The 22585-nt window shown below is 38.8% G+C and overlaps 1 protein-coding gene across 7 annotated transcripts in view; it reads left to right on the forward strand.

The window, feature by feature from the left end:
- Window positions 1-22585, forward strand: part of SHANK2 (SH3 and multiple ankyrin repeat domains 2) — a 325323-nt gene that overhangs the window by 87934 nt on the left and 214804 nt on the right. For all 7 annotated transcript variants that reach the window (XM_075501404.1, XM_075501405.1, XM_075501406.1 and 4 more), the window contains 3 exons: window positions 2672-2981; window positions 7502-7671; window positions 21000-21113. In XM_075501404.1, the coding sequence (XP_075357519.1) occupies window positions 2672-2981; window positions 7502-7671; window positions 21000-21113 (594 nt within the window). The remainder of the gene's footprint in view (window positions 1-2671; window positions 2982-7501; window positions 7672-20999; window positions 21114-22585) is intronic.

Genomic DNA, 22585 nt, shown 5'->3' on the forward strand with positions numbered 1-22585 from the left:
GCTTGTAGTTCTCTCCTTAAGAACAGAACATTAATAGCAAAGCAAAAGCTAACTCCTAAATGGTCACGTAAAATCCTTCTAAGGTATGTAAGGGAAAAAGAATTCATTTCATCTGGTACCTGGAGAGTGTGTATACATACAAAACATACCCTGTTTTTCAGTAGGAATGAATGCAGTTTTGTGTTTTCTAAAATCGGTCGGTATAAACGTGCCCAGCAATTCCCGTCCGTCCTGTCGCCGTGCCTGAGCACCGTGCCCCTCGTGCTCCCTCCCACTCCCGCCAGAAGATACCCCACCAACCTCCCAGAAGTTACAGTAAACATCCCCCAAACGTTGGCAATATTTCGTGTTATCGGGCTGCGGCTGGAAGGCTCGGCAGTCTGCCTGGGGTGTTCCCTCTTTAAGTTCATGAAAAATTAAAATCTGAGGGTCAGATCCAGTTTCTATTGAAGTCCAAGACAAACTTGGGTGACCCTAAGGGAACAGCATCAGACCTTCAGGTAGCAAACCTGTATGTGCAAAACATTCCCTATAGTCAGGTTCGTGTGCTTTCTCCTTTACTGAAATTATTACGGTAGCTATTCTGCCTTACTGTACCTGGGAAAGATCCCTGTCTTCAAGGAAATAATTTCTAGAGCCGTATTCCGAATGTCAGAAATACAGGAATGCACAAATGGCACATCTCTGTCATATACATCAATCCAGAGGCTCTGTATATGCCCATTTTGGACATAAGTGCTGTGAGTTTCCTTTAAGTTGGGCTTTCACCGTGATATTTGAAGCAGCAAGGTGCTTTCAGTGACATCCTCTGCTGCTTTGAAACCTTAAAAAAAAAAGAAATATGAAAAGCTTGGAATATTCTGAAAATTAGACAGAGTTTCTGCCGGTTTCTAGCATAAATATTGGACTGCTCTGCTTTATCCCCTTTAACAGCTTTTAAAGACCACTTCCCTTATTTCAGCCTTGTTTCAAATGAAATATTATGGAAATGAATGTAAAGCCCTTTCTCTCTGTGCACACTGTTCTCTTGTTTGGTTATTCTGATGTTGTTGAGCTATTTACCAGAGAAAGTTTCAGCTCGTTAGAAAAACGAAGGATGTTATTTTAAAATATTCAGGATCGCAGTTAATCATAAACCGATTCTGGTGAAAATTATATAAACCATTCTTTTACTTGCAGTTCCATCTTTATTTTATGTTATGAATATGCTTTCAGGTTTGCTCTGAAACCTTAAATTTTTCTGTGTTCTCTCAATTAAAGGCTGTATTTCAAGGCAGGACAGATTGATTCCTAAGTATATTCATATTTATGTGAATTTATTTACTTGCACGGTATGACAGACATTCTTATTCTGGGTTTTGTGTGTTTTTGAAGGGTATTGAATGCGTAGACATTTCTGGCACTTTATAAATGGCACTTACTGGCACTTTAGACATGTAGGATGATATTTTGTGGGGCTTCTTTCCCGACTGAAATATGTTTTTTTTGAAAATTACAACAGCTCAATGAAGTCCTCACAATAATGCCTGGCTGCCTTTTGTTAGTTATACTACTGTGACTTTTCAGATGTAAATATGTGCACTTGGGATCAAATCCTGCGACCCCATGAGTTCCACTGAAATAAATTAATGAGAGTAGTTGCGTGAATGGGGACCGAGGCAAGCATGAGTTTTCAGGGTCAGATCCTTTATTACCTTATAATATGGGTCGGAGATGCCATCGCATCTAGTGATAGCTGGATGCCTTTTATTAGGAAATTTGCCTTTTAAGTTGCACTTGGAACTAACTGACCCACTACAGTGAGAAAAGGAGATCTGGAAAACGGGGTGTCTGCTCGTACACATTCTCGTGTGACTGTAGCACTGTACCAGTAACACTGATGAAAGGATGGGCCCTCTGGTTTGTATTTGATTTTTATTGCCCTTGCTTTTGTTTTCTGTTATGACTATTTCATTAAGTAGTATATTGCAGCCTTTGGATACAGTCATGCTCTCTTTGGGACACAGCACGTGACGAGTGTATTACCCTCGGGTAATATGCTCTATATACAATAGTAATAGATGCAGTAGAAATGCCTAGATTAGAAAGAGAGGAATACCTAGGGATTATAGCAATGTAATAGAGTTCTGCCAGGAGAAGAATCTGTGTCCTCAATTTTTAACCTGGAAGATGGGGATAAGGTGACTGTTAACACCACAGACTTCAGGGTAGGCCTGAACTTGCGATGGAACAAAATTCGCCCGGGTTGGGTGCCGATGGGAGAAGGAAGCTAGAAGATCACACATCAAAAATTCTGCCGATCAGCCCTGGTCTGTGGCTTTCTGATTGAATATGACAACATAGCACAAATACGAACTTTCTGAGACACCAACTTGGCAGTAACGAGGTGTTTCCCATTTCCTGGACCTTAGTTCAGACTGTTCAGCAGACTCATGCCACTGGTGTTGCCTAACTATTTATTAAAGCCAGTAAACAGGTTAACGTTGCCCAGTTGTTTTCAGTTTTAATGATGTTTTCAAGATAATGAATTCGATAAGCTATGCAGGCAAGGTAGAGTTTCTGTCTCTGCAGAAGAAACAATGCCATATGTTGCTAAATCTTTTTATGGGGTGGTAAATGCATATGAATGGTGAAATCATCAGAGATTCCCTGCATGTCTTTCTTTACACAGTGCCCTTTAGAGAGGCTCCCACCTATTCAAACAGAAGGCGGAGACCCCCAAGCACCTTAGCAGCACCTCGGATCTTGCTTCGTTCCAACAGCGACAACAATCTCAACATCAACAACCTCCCCGAGTGGTCAGCCTCCTCCTCTGCTTCTTCGCACCGCAGCCTTTCACCTCATCTACTTCAACAGATGCAGAATAATCCTAATGGAACTGTAAAAACTGTGGGGAGTTACACTCCGTCCTCCCGGAGCCGGTCGCCATCCCTAAACAGGCTGGGAGAGGATGTCAAACGGCAGCAGCACAGGCACATCAGGTGACTTTTTGACTATTTGCACAGCGTGAGATGTCCCTAACGTCATCATGCTGGACTGCCATGTTATGTTATTTATATGGGCGTTTTGCACTCTATATAATATATAGGTAATAAAATCTCAGCACAGTGGAGCATGGCCCAAGTGTGAATATTTTAATTGGAAGCTCCAGTCAAAGCCAGCTGTTTCCTCACAGAGCTCCAGCAGCCAGGCAGACTTTAAAGTTCAGCAAAGCTCAGCAGTGACTTATCACTGACTTTGCACCTCCAAATCAAGGTGCTAGTTCTCAAGATCTTTTAATAGTTGAAATAATGATTGTATTTAACAGCAAAGTCAAATGTTTCTGAGATACTTGGTCCCTTCATGAAACTATTGGTCATGCCTGAAACCTATGTGGGAGCTGCTCATGGGTGATGAAGCAGAGACTGTTTAGGTTCTCCTTTCTGTAGATGTGTGCTGAACCAAAGAGTAAAATAGAGGGTGTAACTGGGGGGAATATGTGGGGCTGTGTAGGAGGCTGGCCGAGAGCAAAGGGGGCTTCTTGAGGTGGTGGTCATAGATGTCACGGGCTTCTTTCATGATTATCCTTGCTGCAGGGTTTTGCATTCCCTATGACTTTGCTGCTCTTCCTTTCCTCTTGAATTACAAATGTGATTTAGCAGGCACTCTCTGCAAATACCCTGCAGCTATGTCCCACTGGAGAGCACATCCTGACTAATTAGAGTGATGTAGGTATTGTAAGTAATACAATAAAACAGTGGATTGTGTCTAAGTTTTGATCACAAATGGGGGCTTCAGCTTTGTGAAGCCACTGCCCTGTGAACAGGCAATTACAACTTCACTTTGAGGAAGACTCGGGAACTGCATCTGTCAAGCGTGCAAGCGATGGAGCTGCACCGGGACGAGGGGTTAAAGCACAGGGCTGGAAAAATGAAGGGAGGCAGAGCTGAGTACTGGTGGAGAGAATTAGAGCTTAAATGTTTTGACCAAACACATTTATTTCAATGGTCACTTAAAATATCAGGCTTTGTCTGTCCTGTTTCCTAATATCAAAAACCATCCACTGTTCAGAGTAGAAAAGGGCAGGAGTATTGTTAAGAAATGCAGCTGTTGGTTTCTCTTTGTCATTTGTAGGTGTAATGGATCTTTACTTTGAGTTTTCAAGTCAGTAAAACAAAATGTCATGTAGTTGAAGCTGTCACCTGTTGCCCTGCACATTCTTCTTCCCTCCTTGGCTGTAGGCACCCAAACTGACAAGCACTATTTGTGAGAGTACCAATACTGCTGGAAGGTGGAAATACAGTGCGTTGTAAAAAAAAAAAAAAAGTTTGAAACGTAAGAATCACTGGAAGGAACAGGATGCAAATTTCTTAGGCCAGTGGTTTCATGCAGTAGGGCAAACTCACCTTACCTTGTTGTATGTCACAATAATGGCAAAACCTCATTTGGTTATAACTGGGGTGACGCTTCCTCACAGAGACCCGTATCAGCTTAAAAACAGGTTGTCTGTAATGAGGCTTCGCTTAGGTGACGAGGTGGCCCCCAGGTGCTTTTCAGAGAATGAGTGCCCTCGTATTCCACTGCATACTGCTGATGCCCCCAGATCGGGAGGTTTTACCTTAGAATCAGTGCTTATTTTAGCTGGAAGGGATAAGAAGTGCCTTTTCATCAATATTCCTGGGATAACACACTTCCAAATTCTAGAAGTATAAACAATTCTTTGAGATGGGGGAACAATTACAAATTTTTTTTGAATAAGCAAACCTTTATTTGCTTTGACTTTATTCTTCTTTTCCACTTTCCTTTCCACTTTTCCTTTCCACTTTCTTCTTCCCTTTCTGAAAGCACATGATTTTGAAAACTAGCACTAATGGTAGTGGAAACCAATTTAATGCCTGAAATTTTGTGGAAATAAATTTTGGTCTTTCTCTTAGTGCATCAGTATCAAGCTGCTTAAGCTGCTACCCAGCTGCAGAGCTTCATATGTACCATCAAGACTTGTTTCAGAGATGTCCAGAGTACAGGCAAGGATGGAGAAGAGAGCTGGAGGCTCTCTAAATTTCAAGACAACAAAAAGGATTTTATATATAATTTTCCCTGCAAGCAATGCCTTCTCTTGCCACAGGCCCGTTTTGCAGTCATGAATGGCACCTTACATGACACTTTCCTCACAGATTTTGTTTAACTGTATGGCCACCTACTTACTGTCAGCTAAATGTGCGAATTGTTGCTGTCTCTGCTTATTATTTGCAAATAATACATTCACCACGAAGCTGTTGTTCCCCTTAGATGAAAAAGCCCTTTTTGACGTAACAGTAGATTGGGTTCTGGAGCAGAAGCAGCCAGAAGGGGTAGGTTAATTAATGCAGAAGGTTAGAGTACGACAAAGGGTCAATGAGGTTTGTGGGGTTTGCACCGTGGAAAGGAGAGGGCTGGAAAGCGATGCTGGAAGGGGTTCGTGTGATCTTTACAGCCTGTGTGGCTCAGGTGTTTATCTGGTCATGAGGCTACTGCTTTTCATACCAGACTGGTTTTGGGGAGGGAGCTGGGGGAGGCAGGGGAACCGGCACCCTTCCTGTGGAATTTGTCCCACAGTGATTAGTGAAAGGAGGTGCCAGCACAGCCTCAGTCAGGGCTGAGCCATCAAGGGTGGCCACCTTCTTCTGGGTGGGAGGGAAACACGTCCACGTGTCTTCTGAAATCTCTGCATCCTCCTCCTGCTCCTTCATGGCATGGGACTTGCTGGGCTGGGAGCCCAAGCTGGGGACAAGGCGGGAGGGGAAAGATCTTTTTTTAAGAAGTCATCTATCCCATGTTACAGCCCTGATTTCCGTTAGTAAGCCTGTCTCATGAGAAATGATGCATTCAGTGCGAAGGTTAAAAGTGCCATTTCCCCCTCCTCTTTCAGTAAGAGAGAAAATGAATGAATCTTCTGTGACAGGAATTAAAGATGCTGGGTCATAACACCGTGAATAGCTGCTACCTGGATGCTACCAGACTAGGCTTAAAATACAGCTTGACACAAGTGGAAATCAGATGTATAGCAACAGTTTATAGATCTGGATTTTTTTATGGCGATGACTCTTTCTTCGCTTGTAAGGAAAAAGAAATGGAGCAAAAGAGCTGAAACCCAAACGTCATCTTTTCCTGGCTTCCTTTAACCAACTGCGAGAGTTGGCTGAGGTTTCTGATGCAAACTCCATCACAGATGTGCAACCAGAGTTCACTTTTAGGCACTTAAGTACAGCTTATCTTTATTAGCGCCTGTTCACAGTAACAGAAGAACAGAACAACGAGGTGAAAGGGGGATGCTATTCCAAACGGTAAAGAAGTTACGGCAGGAACATGGAAGTGTTCCCGATACGAAAGGTCCGCTATCTTTGGATTTTTACCAGACAACTTCTTCTTTACCTATATTGAGAGCCTTATTGACTCCTATTTTTGTAGGAGATTGGTTAAAAAAAAAGGTGAAGAACCAGTAAACTCCAGCCCTCGTATTTTATTTTGCTTATTGCAGTTTGAGGTCTTTTCTTTCTCCTTACAAGAAAGTAAGTGAAGTGTTACAATGCTAGACCATGATTAAATCTTTCTTCTTCCTTTGATACCCTATCTTTTTCCTATAAATCTTTATGAATATTCTTCTTTCTCAGGAATATTTTCGGTTTCTAGACTTTCTGTGGAAGACCTCAATTTTTTTTGTTTTTAAGTTGAATAGTAGTATATTGCAAGTTTGTTATGATACCTCCTATAGGTTTCCCACCTTCTTTAATATTTGCCTCTTTCTCACTTAATATTTTTGACAGTTCACTCATTTTTTGGGGAGGTTTAATAATGATCTTATGTTTCATTTACTGGCTGTCAATAATTTCTTCTTCTTGTGTGTTGCTTGATGACCTAAGCCTTATCTGGGCGTACCGCTCTGAAGTCATTGGGAGAGCTATTGGTTGCCATAAATAAGAAATTATCTTCTGGAGAATACGTTAGCCATAAGAACCATGCTTTGTGCAGATCGAAAATGTAGTTCCAGGCCTTGGAGTGATGAAGTAACTTGATTATTCAGTCCATTCAGTTAATAATTCGGTTGTTTTGATTGTTCAGTTAATGTTACAATATTACAAAGATATCCATTCCCAGCAATAATTGTAAATACTGACATTTTAAAGTCTTTCTCACAAATTGTGATGCTTGTAATGTATGATTTGCATATCAATTTTAAACTTCATCAGGGTCTGTGAATGTGCAAGTTTAATTTGCAGGAAACCTGAAAACTTTAGTGTTACGTGTTTTCTTTTCTAGGCCATCATGGTCAGATGAATATTGATCATGTTTCATATTGAAAGATTTCAACCATTGAAAACGTGTTTAGGATGAAGAATGTGTATTTTTTTCTGCAGGGTTAGATGTCTTACTGGAAGACAATTATGTTATTCACTGCTTAATTTAATCCTGCTAGTGTGATGGTAAATGATTAACTTTACCCCTTTTAAATAACCAGTTAATGTTTTTTAATTTCAATTTCCAGTGCCGTTTACAATCCTAGTGCCAACAAGGATACTCTGTCTGCCTTGGATTATCAGGGTCCAAAACGCAAGCTTTACAGTGCTGTACCTGGAAGACTTTTTATTGTCGTAAAGCCATATCAACCTCAAGGAGAAGGGGAAATTCATCTGCACAAAGGAGACAGAGTCAAAGGTGAGCACATATTTAATTTTGAATAAACATTTTCTTCTGCTAGACGGAAATTTTATTTTAAAATTCTCTTCTGTTTTAGGGGAAAAAAATTCTGTTCAGTAGAAATGCTTTTATGCATTTGTTTCTTTACAGGGTATTTTGCTCCTAGTTCTCTTTTGTAACCAGTGCATATTCAGCTACCATTTGAGTTAGAAGTGACTTCAAAGTACTACTAAAATTCAGAAATATGTGCAGTAATAGCAGCATTGTCTTTTACACAGAGCACGTAATTTGCTTCTGTAGTCATTACAGAAAGACAACTCCAGGGCTTTACAAGGTTGTAAACGTGTCAGCTATCTAAGCAGCTCAGGAAGGAAACGGGGATAAGGTCAAGTCTGTTTCAGGCCCTTTCCTCAAGGAACAATTTAGTGGTTAAGTAGAAGAAGTCCCCTTGTGAGACTTAGGATAAGTAGGTAGGTAGAACCTACTGTAAATATTTTGGGGAGGAGGTGTGGCGGTGCATGTGTAATTTCTGTCCACTGGTGCAATTCCCAGCTAAGAATATGTTAAAATCAAGGCCAGATTTTTATTTTGAAGACAGTAAGTACAGCCAGGTACGGCTGAGAAAGTGGGCAATGTGGTTTACAGGATTGACCAAGGTGCGTTGTTACGCAGTTTCAGCTGTGGCTTTGCACATCTGCATAAAACTGGTCATGGAATAAAAAGACTTTCTGCTCAATCCATACAAACAAAATACCAGTTACAGAAATCAAATAAAAGGGAATAAATTCACTGTCCTAAATAAAAGTGTTAAGCAGCTGAAAATTTCCTTGCGACTGAAACTACTTATCTTACAAAGGAAGACTTCAAATATCTCCTCCCTTGAGCCTGCAAACAGTAGTAGGAAAAAAAAAGGGAGCCATTAGAAGGTATTTTTGTGTATTTATTTTTGGATGTGGCTGATTCTGAAACGTTTGTGGGTTTAATAATTTTTGTTAAGCCTTCAGAAGGTGTAGGACAGAAATCTGAAGAATGCTGCACTTAAAGATAAAACATATGCAGGATTCATTTTAAATGCAGGGATGAAGGAGGAAGGTTAAACTTAGGAGAGCTGGTGATGTCTGTAGGGCTGAAAGGTAATTTTGCAGTCTGGGAGATTGTGCCTTGATCAGGTAGGAAGCAGTGATTATGATCTAAAGAAAATAGTGCACAAGAACTTTTGGAAGAGCCCATGTGAACACATCATAAAACATTACAAAAGTTCCCAGTTAATGGAAGTTATCTAGGCTAGAGTAAAATTAATAGAGGGCAAGCAAAGCTCTGGGGTTATAGAATTTCTTTGGAATGCCAAATATCAAATAAAATTCAAGTCATGAAAAGCGGAAGTCATCTTTAAATTCAAACGAAATTGACAGAGCTTTGCATGGCTTGGGACCAGCTTTGCAAGCACCCAGTATATGAGAATAAATGCAAGAGAAGTAATGCATAATAACACTTCATAAAAGCCTTCAAGTGTCAAAAGAAGGGGTACAATCTCAAGAGAGGTAAAGCTACATTATGAGTAACTGTCAGGCAAAATTGTAAAGCAAAGTAAAAACAAATGTGATCTTTTCATACCTTTACAAAACGATTCTGGTTCTTGGGTTAAAATGTGAAGGCCTGGGGTCTTCTGTATGTAGTATGGAGTTCTCACTGGAAGGAAGGAGCAACAAAACAGTTGAGAAAGATGCTTGTTGGTCAATTACAAGAAAATGAAAAAAAAGTTGCTTATAGTGGAAAAAAAAAAGATTTAAAAAAGGGAGACTGAAGCACACCCCGGAACTCTTTGCTTATTCGTAATCTCAGAAAACTCAACAACACCAGGAAGAACTGCTGGTACCTACAAAGGATGAAACGCTGGGGGTCATGAGTGGTACTAAGTAACGTTCTACACTGAGTGTGTTTACAGAGATCTAGGAGGTGCCGATAGATAAGGAATGAGTATGGGTGAGCACCATCATCTACTCTTCGGGGGACGTTGTATCCCTACACAACTGTTTTCAGTTGACTTGTTGGATTTAAAGATGTAGCGATATTTTTGTTTATGTAGAGGATGTAAGATCAACATGGATTCTTCTCACCAGAAGAAAACAATAGAGCCTCCAGGCAGTTCCGGAGAAAGACAAGACAGAAAACGTGTTCCCTGGCAAAAGAGGAAACAGTGCAACAGGTTGCTTGGGATGCTGAATTTTGCAGGGGCGTTCGTTATCTGGCTACTTGTTTACATTAGAATTTGAGACTATTATATGCAAAAATATCCCAAGAAGAAGAGATTTAAATTTCATTGAAGAGTTTAATATGAAAAAAAAAATAGTTCAGGAGCCCTTGGTTCTAAGTTATTATGACAATGCAAGAAGGAATTAGTCCGCTTTTCAACTCTTCTTACAATAGTATGATCTAAACTTGAGACCAACGATTTTTGTGGGGGACACTAACCAATGAATGTCAAAATGCTGAAACAGAAAAAGAGATCGTGTCTGGCCTGTGAGTTTTGCATCTTTATTCATAGGGAAAATCTACGTTTACTGAAACTGACTATAAATTAATTATTACTGTTAGAAAAAGGGGGACATGCCCATCCAACGTCAAATCATCCCTGCAGGGATTATTTTTTCAGCTTCAAGTATATGATTTGCACACTGAATTAAAATCTGGTAGAGGTCTAGCATTTGCAGGCACACTTGTTTTAGAGCATTTTATAGAACTTTGATGCAGTAAAGTCTAGTGAGATGTTTATACATGTCAGTCGGCTTTTAGAAAAAGTTTGGAAAAAGAAAAAGTGTACATAGGGATTGTCAGTGTCACTGCTTAGGATGAAATCTTGTGGAGTGTAATTTAAGGCTATTTGCATGGCAAGGCTGGAACACCGAATGACTGACTCCCATTGCTAATCAAAGGAAAAACTTCCAGAACAAGATCAAATCCTATTTCGTGTTACCATGTCAATGGTTCCTCAGTTGTCACAAAAAATATGTCAGAATGAACACAACAAGGTCATGTAGAGAAGGAAGAGTCCAGGTAAGGACAGTGATGCTTTACAAAGGTCTCAGTTGTATAACAGTGTTGAGGAAGACATTCAAACTTAGCATATGTGACAAAAATCCAGGTTCAATTAAATCTGGATTCACGTCCCTGTTCCAGTCAAAATATAATTATTTATAGACAATTTAAAAAATTACTCCAGTGTGAGAGATTGATAGGCTCCCTCTCCATCATCCAAAAGCCCAGGCAGTAGAGCTCTTATGCTCAGTACTTCGTGCGTGCTGTGCCAGTGCCAGAACCGCTGGCTATAAGGAGGTCCTGCTTTTTTTCCTCTTTCTGAGCAGAAATTCAGCTCGGTACCGGATATATTTTCTGTCTTTTAGAGACTTGCTTAGCAAGACCATGATCCAGATCAGACCATGATCCAGGTTTTGATTTTCTGGGGGTCCACATGCCTGTTTGGGGTTTAGCGACTCACCGTGTACAGTGCTTGGAGGAAATGAAACAACATTAAACCCCATGGAATTCAATTTCTCCTCGCTTTGGAAACACCTTAGCCTCCCCTTTAAGAAATAAAAAAGCTTTGTCTTAGCCCCTCTCCTCTGCCAATTTGGGAGCTGACTGTTCTGTATAAAACACTGATGCTAAAGTACTGGCTTCTTGGGTGGTTTGGGGGGATTCAAACGTGCATTAGCGTTTGCTACGGGATTCTGACCCGTGTTCAGTCTGACCCTGGGGAGATGCTCATCACATGTACATCCCATGAGACTAATCACAGTAAAGATGTAGCAAGGCATTTATTACAGGCTTAAAAACCCAGAACAACATATTAGAGAAAGGGATTAGTTGGGAAATTTTTTTATGGATTTTCTTTTTTAACTTGGTAGAATTAGAAGGGTCACGGAGAGGGGTGAAACTCTTGATGAAAAGTGCTTTCATCAGATGAAGATGAGGCAGATTTCTTTTTTCTTTCTAAAACCGCTAGAAGTGCATGAGTAGCAATAGTTCACAGTATATGATACAAGGAGACTGCTCAGAGAAAGCTGTGAATGGGCAAGGTCCAAAGACAATGTAAACTAAACAAAATGGTCTTGTATTAATAGGATATTACGTAGCCTGGACAAAAATATCTGCTTTATTTTTAGTTGTTAGTCATACATACTGACATCATTTGTGTGTCTGCCACTCATGAGAGAAGGGCCATGGCTGTTGTAAAAATAAATCCGAACAACCCTAATCTTACGTTTTCACATAAATGAAGAAGAGCTAGCTTCATTCCTCACTGAAACACTTTTAACATATTTTGTTTCTTCCTTCATTTTATATCTAAAAGTCCATAGCAATAAATCTGTCACAATCTGCACACACACACACACACACATATATAAAGTATCTGTAAAATGTATTTTAATCAGCTTTTGCGCTGCTAGATTTAATTCTTACACTGGAAGTCAAGTGGCCTCTTCTATAACAAAACTCAGATGTATGAAGAGAAGGCAATGCTCCAAAGTTCTTTGTGAGCGAAGAATTAGCAGTTTTCTGTGTCATGAAGGTAAAGCAATGCAGAAGTATCTGTGCCTCCTCGAGCAGCTTACCTGTGATTCAAATCTGTACCTGCATACCTTGTTGGAAAGGTAACAGAAACGAGTTCCAGGTGCCAATCAACATGGGGCAGACAATCTCCGGTCATGTAGAAACAAAACAATCAAAATTGTTTTCAGAATTTATGTTACATTAAAACATACCTGAAATGCATGTGAATTATCCCTCACTGACCTAGAAAGAAAAATACCACATGGTTGCCTGATTCAAATACTTCAAGAACTTTTGAAGTCTTACCCTGCTCACAGTTTTGTTTTTCTTGTCTTTCTATGTGTTTTTATTACAGCGTTGCCATTTGTCATGTGATTTCTAGTTATTTCTTCCAATTTTCAGGTCCCAGATCATCGTATAGTTTGTCCATGGGTGGCTTCCGATTGTAAATTTTTACTTTCCTCTCTTATTTTTATTGCCCGCCCTGATATTACTGTCTCCTCTCTTTCACCTGGAAGGCAAACAGAATACAGGGCTAGTTTTGGAAAATGCTCAGTTTCTTTAACTCTTACTGTGATTAAACAAATTTTCTAGTGCTTAGGATCTGGAAAAATGAGGAGTTATTTCAGTATCTCAAATATGCTCCAACAGACTTTTTCATGAACCTTCTGAGGTGCCTCCTGTGCAGGCACAGTCTGCACATCGGAAAAGAGTTTACCACAACCACGGTCTGTTCTCAGCTACATTCTCCGGGGTCAGAGAAAACGGTAGTAATTCAGTAGTAGTGATTCAAGCATCTGTTCTAGGCAGAAAGTCAGTAGTTCTCAGCATTAGAAATATTGATCCTTGCAACACTACTTTTATTTCAGTGTGATCTCAGCCAGTAGGGCAATCCAAATATATCGCTAACATTTTCATTTCTTGGGAAATCTACTTGTAAGTCATTTTGAAAAAGAAAGATTATTAAACCCCTGCTGTGCTTGAAGATATTGCTAACAGACAGTGCTTGTGGGCAGAAGGAAAGTTGGTCTCCCGGGCTTTGGCACTTGTTAGATTAGTAAATAAAATACTGAAGAGGGAAGAGCCTCAGAAATGCTGTTTTCTTTCTTCAAGAGCGTTTTGTACATTGTGTGAATAAGCATGGCAGCAAAATTTAACCTAAGAGGTTTGCATAAGCATTGTTTTGCTACTCTTTTATACGAAGGATGAAATTAATGTCAAACGGAATATTAATCTTACCCAGATTCATTGGTCTATTTCGCTTCCTTGCTGTCTCCTGACTTGATCGGTTTGATTTAAATTCCTAAGATAAATAATTATGACTCATTACAGGTAATAACCTAATTCATTTCTTCAAGTTGCTTGTATCTGAAGAGCAGGAGAGAGTTGTGCTTCAAACCGATATATCAAAGTGGTGTAACAAAGGCACAGCTTTGCTCCCGCTCCAGCAGGAGAGCTCGCTTTGCTGTCAGGGCTGCGAGAAAGTGATTAGGACATAAGACCATCCACAAATCCCCGTCGTCTTAGCTCTTGACTACTTAAAGCCAGCCTTCCTTCAGTAGTCAGTAACTGGCCCAAAATATTCAGTAGACAGGGAGTCTCAGAAGACGGAGAGGAGCTATGGATGGCATATGAGTGCACTAGCATAGTCCGACACAGTAGGACAGGCTCCAGATCCAGGTTGGTTTGGGACCTCTTCTCAGATTAATGCTCTCTACTCTGTATTCCCCTGACCTGTAGTTTGTAGATCACTGTGGAGAAGAGCAAACTTGACTCTGTCCACATCTTCCTCAACAGAGATGGTGATAATTGTTACCAACTGATGGGTTTTTCCAATGCTCGATTTGAATTTCTGTCCAAAATTCCAATCAGTGCAGAAGATTTGTTTCTTACTCTTGTTTTTCTCTCCTTCACTTTCCCCAAACTATTTAAGAGACACCCAAATAACAGGAAAAAGACAATCTTCATAGAAAGTTGTTGGCAAAGATAAAAAAGGAAGAAAAAAAAAATAAAGGGCCAAATCTTGAACAGCACAGCTCATTCAGTTCTATTTCAGTTGAGCCCTATTTCTGCAGATTTAGAGGATTATGTGCAGATCATTGTATTTGTAGATTTTGACGTAGTGAGTGGTTGCTCTGTTAATAGTCACTGTCATCTTCTCATCCCAAGGTCCTTTTCCTGAACATTGCTTGTTTGCACTGTTTTTTTCTTGAGCAAGTAGAGGTGATAAAAGATAAAAAGCTGTTTTAAGTCAGGATCTAGCCTGACACTGATTGTGGCCCCGGTGGTTGGGGCTATGACATGCCATGACCCAAAACCTGAAGCTAAGGCTCCTTAGTCTTACCATCTGCTTGCGGTGTGGGTGGCCAGAGAGGCTGATGGGACACAACCAGGAGATGTGCAGTAAGCTCAGGGTATGGCAGCTAGACTGTTAGGATAAGTCAGACAATTACATACTGATTTACAGGTAGGTAAGGTTGCTTTTCAGATGAACCAGCAGAGTCACTTGGATTACAGAAAGGTAAACTCCTTGCAGCCACAATTGGATGACACTTTTGTTTTGGAAGCAAAACTGGAAGTTAAATGTAAGTTTAAAAAGTGAGAAATAATTTCTGTCCACGTTATTTCCCTAATTTGGTTTCTGTGCGAGGTCCCACAGCCCAAGGTGGAAAAGAACTGCTGAATTTGCTTCTCCACTAAAAGAAACGTCTGTGGAGCCGCAGCCGAATCTGACTGCTAAGGTCAATTATACCAAATCATTGACTGCAATACACACGGCTTTCCTTCCAGATTGTACGTGGACTGCACAAGAACATTTTCTACATGGCAGCTGGGGCACGGTCCCTTGTTTGCATGCTGGAGGCCTTGATGCGGTTGTCATCAGGGCGATAGACAACGACTTCCTCTCCAGTCCTGGTGCGCTGATATCAAGTCGCGTCGGTCTCTCTTGATTACGTATTTGAAAGCCAGAAACAGTCTGCCCATAAGGCAGAACAGACAGATCCTGTTCACCATTAATCACAGGGAGGGGTAGATAAGGAAACAGAGTAAAATTTAAACTAAAACCAGATTTTAAGAAAAATATCTCTCTTTAAGAGAGAGCAAGATTAGGTTGTAACTTGTGCTGACCTTCGTTTATGTTGTGTGTAAAGTCTGAGTCAAGTTGCACTTCAGATGCGGAGGACTGTCACTCTGTGCAGTACTTGTCTCTTAATATTGTTTTTGATTTACCTGCTATTACCTTGTATACCTTTTGTATGCAAAAATAGATCAAACATTGAATTTTTGTTTAGATTGATACGTATACTTAGGAAATAAGTTGCCATTACAACTCAAGGTTAGGAACATACATTTTTAAGTTGTAACCATTTTAGGGGCTGTTTTAAGCAAAATTGTTTTCTTCATTGAAATAGGTATTCTTGCATAGATTATCTGTCATTTGGAAGCTCTCCTTCCAAAAGGCGAATAATTCTGAAAATTTACATCAGACAACAGATACTTTTACAAGAGAAAAGCCTAAATTATAATATTAAGTATTTCTGAGAGAAAGAAGTTAGGTTTCTACCCATTGGAAATTAGAAATCTTTTTCTAAAAGATATTTAAAATTTTATTTTAAAAAAGCAAATCCAGAAGATTGCTACATCAAGACAAAAAAACAGAGTTCAGGTTTGCACTGAACCTTGCTTAGCTAAAACTCAGATGAAACCCCTTTGTATTTCATCAGGTAAATGGCATTTGTTATCGATAACAGAACAATGGCATCAAGGTAAATAACGTATTCACGGTGCAGTCTGAATGGAAGGGACACTCACCATCCCTTTCACATTACGAATGAAATGGTGACATTTTCTGCTTCCCACTGTGTGTTCTAGAGGGCTTTCAGCTTACACAATCCCGCATCTCACTCTAAGTATTGGGATCTTCAGCTGCTCTTGCTTAGCAGATACAGCTCTCACTTTTAGCTCTGATAGTCCTTACACCAGCATAGGCTAGTTCGGTTGCTAGATTTTTCAGTGGATTTTCAACTTTACTTTATACTCTATTGCCATTCTGTTCATTTTTCTTTTTTCGCCTGGTTGTAGAAGTGTTCTTTTTCCAGAAGATGAGCTGTCATTCCCAGTCCATATAATTAGTTCTTTTCCCAGGAAGGAAGAGTGCAGTTTATACAGCACCAAAAATTGATCGTAGGTATTACAAAGATATTTCAGATACATCCTGTAGCAGCCATAAAGAAAATGGCCTGAATTTGGCTGTGATTTCATTGATATTTTTGCAAATAAGGATACCTAGAATAATTCACTCACGGAAATGTCAATAGCACAAGGAATTTAGACATAGTATGCACCATCATTTGATGGAAAAATATACTCTGTTTCTTGATTGTGGCATAATGAAGGGAGCTGTAATGTGGAAGAATAAATTTTTTTGTTGTTTTGATTAAACTGAATTTTTTTTATAATATATTGAGTAATTCAGCTGTTTGAGATGAGTATGTTATATTAATGTTAGTTACAATATATACATTGTCAATAAACTTACAGAAGTTGCAAGAGAGAAAACATCCTACGCTCGATTGGCACTATATATAGTTTTCCTGTGTTTTTTTCTGGACTTTGGCAAAGCAGAATCTGGCTGATATTAAGTATAATACTTTAAAGACATCAAAATATAAGATACTGATAGGCGCCTGCTTTTACATGTTTTCCTGTTATTCAGTTGTTTGGTAGTTGTCCAATTTTGATTTGCAGTTTTATTCATATAATTGAACGTAATTCTTGTTTTAAACTATACTTTTGTTGTGAAAAGTCATATCAGGATTCACGATGTTACTAGAACCTTAATTTTATTCTTATAACATCAGAATCTTTTTGTAATTCATGTTGTGTGTAAAAAGACTCTGGCCTGCCCTTGCCATAGCAACCACATCTTTTGTTTTTACTAAAAGCAAAAGGAAAAAATACTTGAAATGATAAAGCTTAATTATTAATTTTGGGAAAGTTATCCTTTGACTTACCATTGTTATATTATGTTTATGTTTGATTTATCATTGTTACCTTCCTTCAGAAGGGAAAATGTTGATTAGACAATCTCTTGCCGGTACCAAATTATCTATTACGACGTGTCTCTTATGCACTGTTGTGAGAGGGGAAAAGGCAGAAATTAAGGCCTCATTCTGAAAAAGCATTCATGGGTACAAAAGATAAATTACATTTTTTGATTTATCCTTTCAGTTCCCAGTTATCCGCATCATAATACGTGAAGTGTTGCCACTTTTTATAGATATGTAGGTTATTACGGCTTTGGCTCCTGCTGCAGAATTTCCTATTAATGGTACCACCTGAGATATATTAAAAAGATTATTTCAAGTTTTGTGGTAGTGCAGAACCATCTAGATCTCAACTTCTACGTTTTGAGTGTTAGGCCATATGTGCTTCTCCTCCGTCTCACCAACAATTTGTCTCTGTCTCTGCACATCAGCTGTATCCCTGGTGACCCCACGTTTGCCTCTTGGGTCGTCTTTGTGCCTCTTGCAGTTCCATCAGGCTTTCCCTTCCTTTCTTGGTGCCCATAATGATGTTTTTCTGTGACAGTAAGTCCAAAGGTACCGTCATTTTGTTTGTAGATGTAATCTCTAGACAGGCTTGAACCGGAATCGTGAAGGCTGTCTTGCGTTCTGGCAACACCTCATTTCCCCTCCTACCTCTTTTCCATAGTCGTTACGTCTTCAGGTAGGACTGCATGTATTTTTGCTTTGCTCTTGCTATTAGAAATCACTAATAGTTAATAATTCATGTAATAATGATCTGAAGTGGGACTGGGTTTGCTCTGTAGTAATCACTTTTTGCCTTGCACTCACAGATGGACTTACAAAGCAAATTTCTTTTCCCATCTTGATTTGGATGTCTTCTCAGCTGCTGCTACCATAAACACATGAAATTACTCTATGGGTGTGAAACACCCAACTTCCTTCTTATAGTGCAAATGCTTTTTGGAGATGGAAGTATCCATGTAATTTGGAGCGTCAAAACAGCAGATTTGAGAGATTAATAAAATACTGAATTAGGGAAGTCTTTCTCGATCTCTAGGTAGTTTTTGTTCTCCCTATCTTGCCAGGTTGTGGAATGAAATCAGGACTGAGATTCAGCACTGAAAACTCTCCTCAAAAAAACCTAATTACTTGCAATAGGAATCTTTCACTGTCTCACATTTTGAAATTTCTTTCGGCTGGAGTCCTACACTCCCTTTTATGATTTGAAGTTAAATCAATGTACAGTAGGATCCTACAATAATTATAATATCTATGTATGTTATATAGATATTATCTCATATTTATTTTCTTTTTCACTTTCTTATATCTCTTATATCTACATATCTCTCTTTCTCTTTTCTTATATCTTTTCTTATATCTACATATCTCTTTTCTTATATCTACATATCTCTTTTTTGCTTTCTTATGTCATATATAAGAAATGCACTCTATTCTTATGTGAACAGAGGTTACATTGTTAAAAATATATTGGAAGCTGATGAATACCCAGTATATATTGGATGAATGAATAGGCTTCTGTTTTGTGTAACACTGAATTATCAAATTGACTTGGTGTGTTAATGTGCACAGGCTTTAAAAATGTTCAATAACAACTGGAATTTGTTAACATATTTTTCATTAATTATGCCCCAAATTTATATTTATTAATACTTTGATTTTGTCTTATTTATTTTATTAATACAATGAAAGCAGAGATCTGGTTCCTTCATTTTTGCTTGCATTTAAATGTAGAGATGAAATATTTTCTGCTTATGTTAACAGTATCAATAGGTGTTAGGTAACTAAAAGAAAAGGCATGCTAAAAATGTGTTTTTCAGCTTAAGTGTCACTGTAGAGTTGCTGGTGTCTTCCGAGGTCGGTGCCCTCCCCCATTATCCCATAGCTCCCTGGGTGGGTATGGGTTTCCTCATTTGTGCCAGAAAGGTGCTTGATAAATTGTGCATTTGGGACCCATCCAGGTGTAGGATTCTGCCTTAATGAATTATTTCCTGGGGCTTAATACGTACTTCTTATTGACAGTGATGTGTAAATATGCAGTTCATGGCATCTGTAGCTCTGAACTTACTACATTAAAGGACTTAAAATTGACACATTTAAAAACATTTTTCTCTCAAATATCTCTGTTAATAGTTATCCGTGCTCTGTAAGTAATACCAAAAATAGCTTAGGATTGCATTAATGAGAAGCTAGGTAAACATTTAATTTCAAATGCAGTTTTACAGATCCTGGTGTGTCAAACCAGGCTTCTTACTACCTCTTTAGTATTACCAAGATTTTTTATTGTTTTTTTTGGCCTTTTCATTGATTTGATTTTCATCTTACCCTAGAGTAGTGCAAATCAAGTTCAAATTCAACGCCATTGAGTCACAGCAGTTCCACTGATACAGAACTCAATTGCAGTCAGGCTCAGGGACTACGATTTTAAAGCCTGATAAGGTATGTTTTAACAGCACAAAGAGTGCTGGTGGTGGAGATCATCAAAGTAGCTCTGAGCAAGTTAATAGCCCTACCATACTGAAATACCCTGCAGAGATATTATTCCAGGTCTTGAAAACCATATGCATACGTTAGCAAAGAGATGTGCTTGGGCTAATTAGCCTTGATTTTCAGCAGGGCCAGTTAGCTTGGCTGGCTTAGCTAGCACACAGCTAATGGAGCTGTGCTGCTTCGACTTCCACGGGCTTATTTTTGGTAGCTCAGGGACCTCTCCACTGAACATTGTGTTTTGTACAGATGTACTCTGAGGACCTGTGTTGTATGACTGAGCTCCATTCCCAGTCAACCTATTTAGAAGAGCTGACCGTGTTTTTGTTAATCTATAATATCACCTTTGTTCCAATATTAATGTAGAGTATGTTGATAATAGTACATTTATGTTCTGTTAATATATATTAAACATACAGTGATTTGTAGGAACTTGTGTCAAATTAATTGAAACATAATACTTAGCAAGTACTTAGGATCCTTTCATTATTGTAATTCATCTCCAGTTGCTTACTAGTACAAACATACATTGTTGTTCTGCAGTCTTTTGTCACAAGCCTTGTTCAGTCCTAAGATTAATATCAAGCTAATTAGAACTACAGGATAAAGCTTTTTCTCCTATTGGTAAATCATTCTGCTCCCTATTGGTGCTATCTTTCACTGAGAAAAATCACTGAAATGTTTCAAAAGGCATCTACATTGTGTATCGCACCTATGGGATATTCAAGTGTTTGCTGTGTACTCAAACCGTTAAATCATATTACTCGACCTACATTACAAATCTCTGGAGCTACGCACTAAATAAAATAGCGTGTTTCCTTAGGAAGTAGAAAACATATGAGATATCAAAATATGTATTATTAAAACCCAATTTCAGTGTGGGTTCAGTTTTACAATGGGTTCAGCACTTCAGCTTAATTTAAACAGGCAAGACAAAGTTTTTTGGTCTTAGTATGACGATGCATTTATGCTTGATAAAAGCAGTATTGAGAAAACTGAAAATGGAGAGAATTATGTGAGGGCCAAGGAAACCTGTGACAAAAATAAATTTGGGAAGAGGTTCCAAAGACTGATCAGGGAGGGTCGCATTTAAAGGTTACTCTGTGCCCATTTTTGGGATACCAGCACTTGAGTTATTGTACAACGTTTGCTTTTACCGACATGATACTCGGTTATTACTGAGCGTGTTATGTAACTAACCTTGGTATTTACATGAGAAGAGAAAAAAGTCTAATGCTTCCTATGTCTCTCTGTATTTAGTTCTAAGCATTGGTGAAGGTGGATTCTGGGAAGGCAGCACCCGAGGACATATTGGATGGTTTCCTGCAGAATGCGTCGAAGAAGTTCAGTGTAAACCAAATGAAAGCAAACCAGGTAATCCGATCAAGTTCCTGTTGAATCCTAACAATGACAAATGCGATGTGTGCGTCCAAGCAGAGAGGCAGCCTAGACGGTAATGTGTTACGCAGCGGTGTGTTTGTGCGATGCTAGAAACTGGAGAATTAAATAAAGCTGAGCTGCTGAATTAAAAAATAAAGATGGGTTTATTGATCAGATTTTACTGGATGCTGTCCAAGCAAATGGTCTTTCTCATGAGGGACTATGCTGTGAAGTACTGCGAAACCGTTTACACAGAACTGTACGCAGACATTTTGTAAAGCGTCATGCTGTGTTTTATTTTCTTGCGGTATAGGAGAACGGCTAATTAGACAATTAAATAATGGAAGAAAAACTCGTCAGTCATCTCCCAGTCTGAGGTAGTCATACAATGTATTTTGCTCTTGTTCACAGCAATGAAGTTCCCTCTATTGACCTGTCACTAAATTTTAGGGGAGGCATCCATTAGTTGGATGTCCCATATACATCCTTACTGATGACAAAGGAAATAGAATCCTCCTTTATCATACACTTGTGCTGCCATAAGTAAGTAAAACACAAGTGACTTTAAGCAAGGAGTCTTTACAGTTCTGGTGTAACAAAAGAAAAAGAAATGTACGTTGAAGCATGTTATTTTAAGAATTACCTACCATCTCATAATTTCTCTGCTTTTAAGAATTAAGATATGAGGACATCCTCTCTAATTAAAAGCTCATTATAAATGAGCTCTGAGAATATCATTAATGTTCTGCAGGAGTGTATGCAGTTTTAAATTAACTATTGATGTGGTTTGGATCTCTGATGTATTGATTAAGAACTTTTGGCATTGCACAGACACAGACAATACACTAAAATTTATGCATCGTATCCTTCATTCACGAACATTATTCTTTTATGTGTATCATCATAAACTGCACAGGTATACTTTTCTTTTTTTTATATATACCCACTGTATAAACATGATAGAATGGAACAGAATGCAATGGACAAGATAATAGTTCCAGAGTAGTAAGGATTTGGAAATATTTATAAGATTTGATAATTGTTTTAATTTTATCAGTTATAATGGAAGCTGTGGTAAGATGAAATAGAGTTTAATGGATTAGCAGAAGAGGAGGCAAAAAGTTAGCTTTTGTAATATGAAAACTTTAAAAGAATGAGGGAATGAGGCATCAGGGACACTGCTCTAGATAACTGAACACTGTGTGAAAAGGTTATACTTCCTTTTCTATTTCCCTTTTGAGAGAGAAAAAGAGAATGAGGCAAACCCAGATCTAATATTTGGAGAGAATGGATTTGGGCTCTGAGAATAGAGAGAGAATAGTTGTGTAGCTCTTCAAAGGGCTTAAGAACAAATCAGAATTTGCAGATGGAGAAATATTAAACAAGAGGAAGATTGAGGTTGGAATTGGCAAATTTAGGAGCAGTGCAGTTCTCAAATACTAGACGTAAAAAGGGAACAACAAGTT

The sequence above is a fragment of the Mycteria americana genome, chromosome 5, assembly GCF_035582795.1.
Source record: "Mycteria americana isolate JAX WOST 10 ecotype Jacksonville Zoo and Gardens chromosome 5, USCA_MyAme_1.0, whole genome shotgun sequence".
In the NCBI taxonomy this organism is placed as follows: Eukaryota; Metazoa; Chordata; class Aves; order Ciconiiformes; family Ciconiidae; genus Mycteria; species Mycteria americana.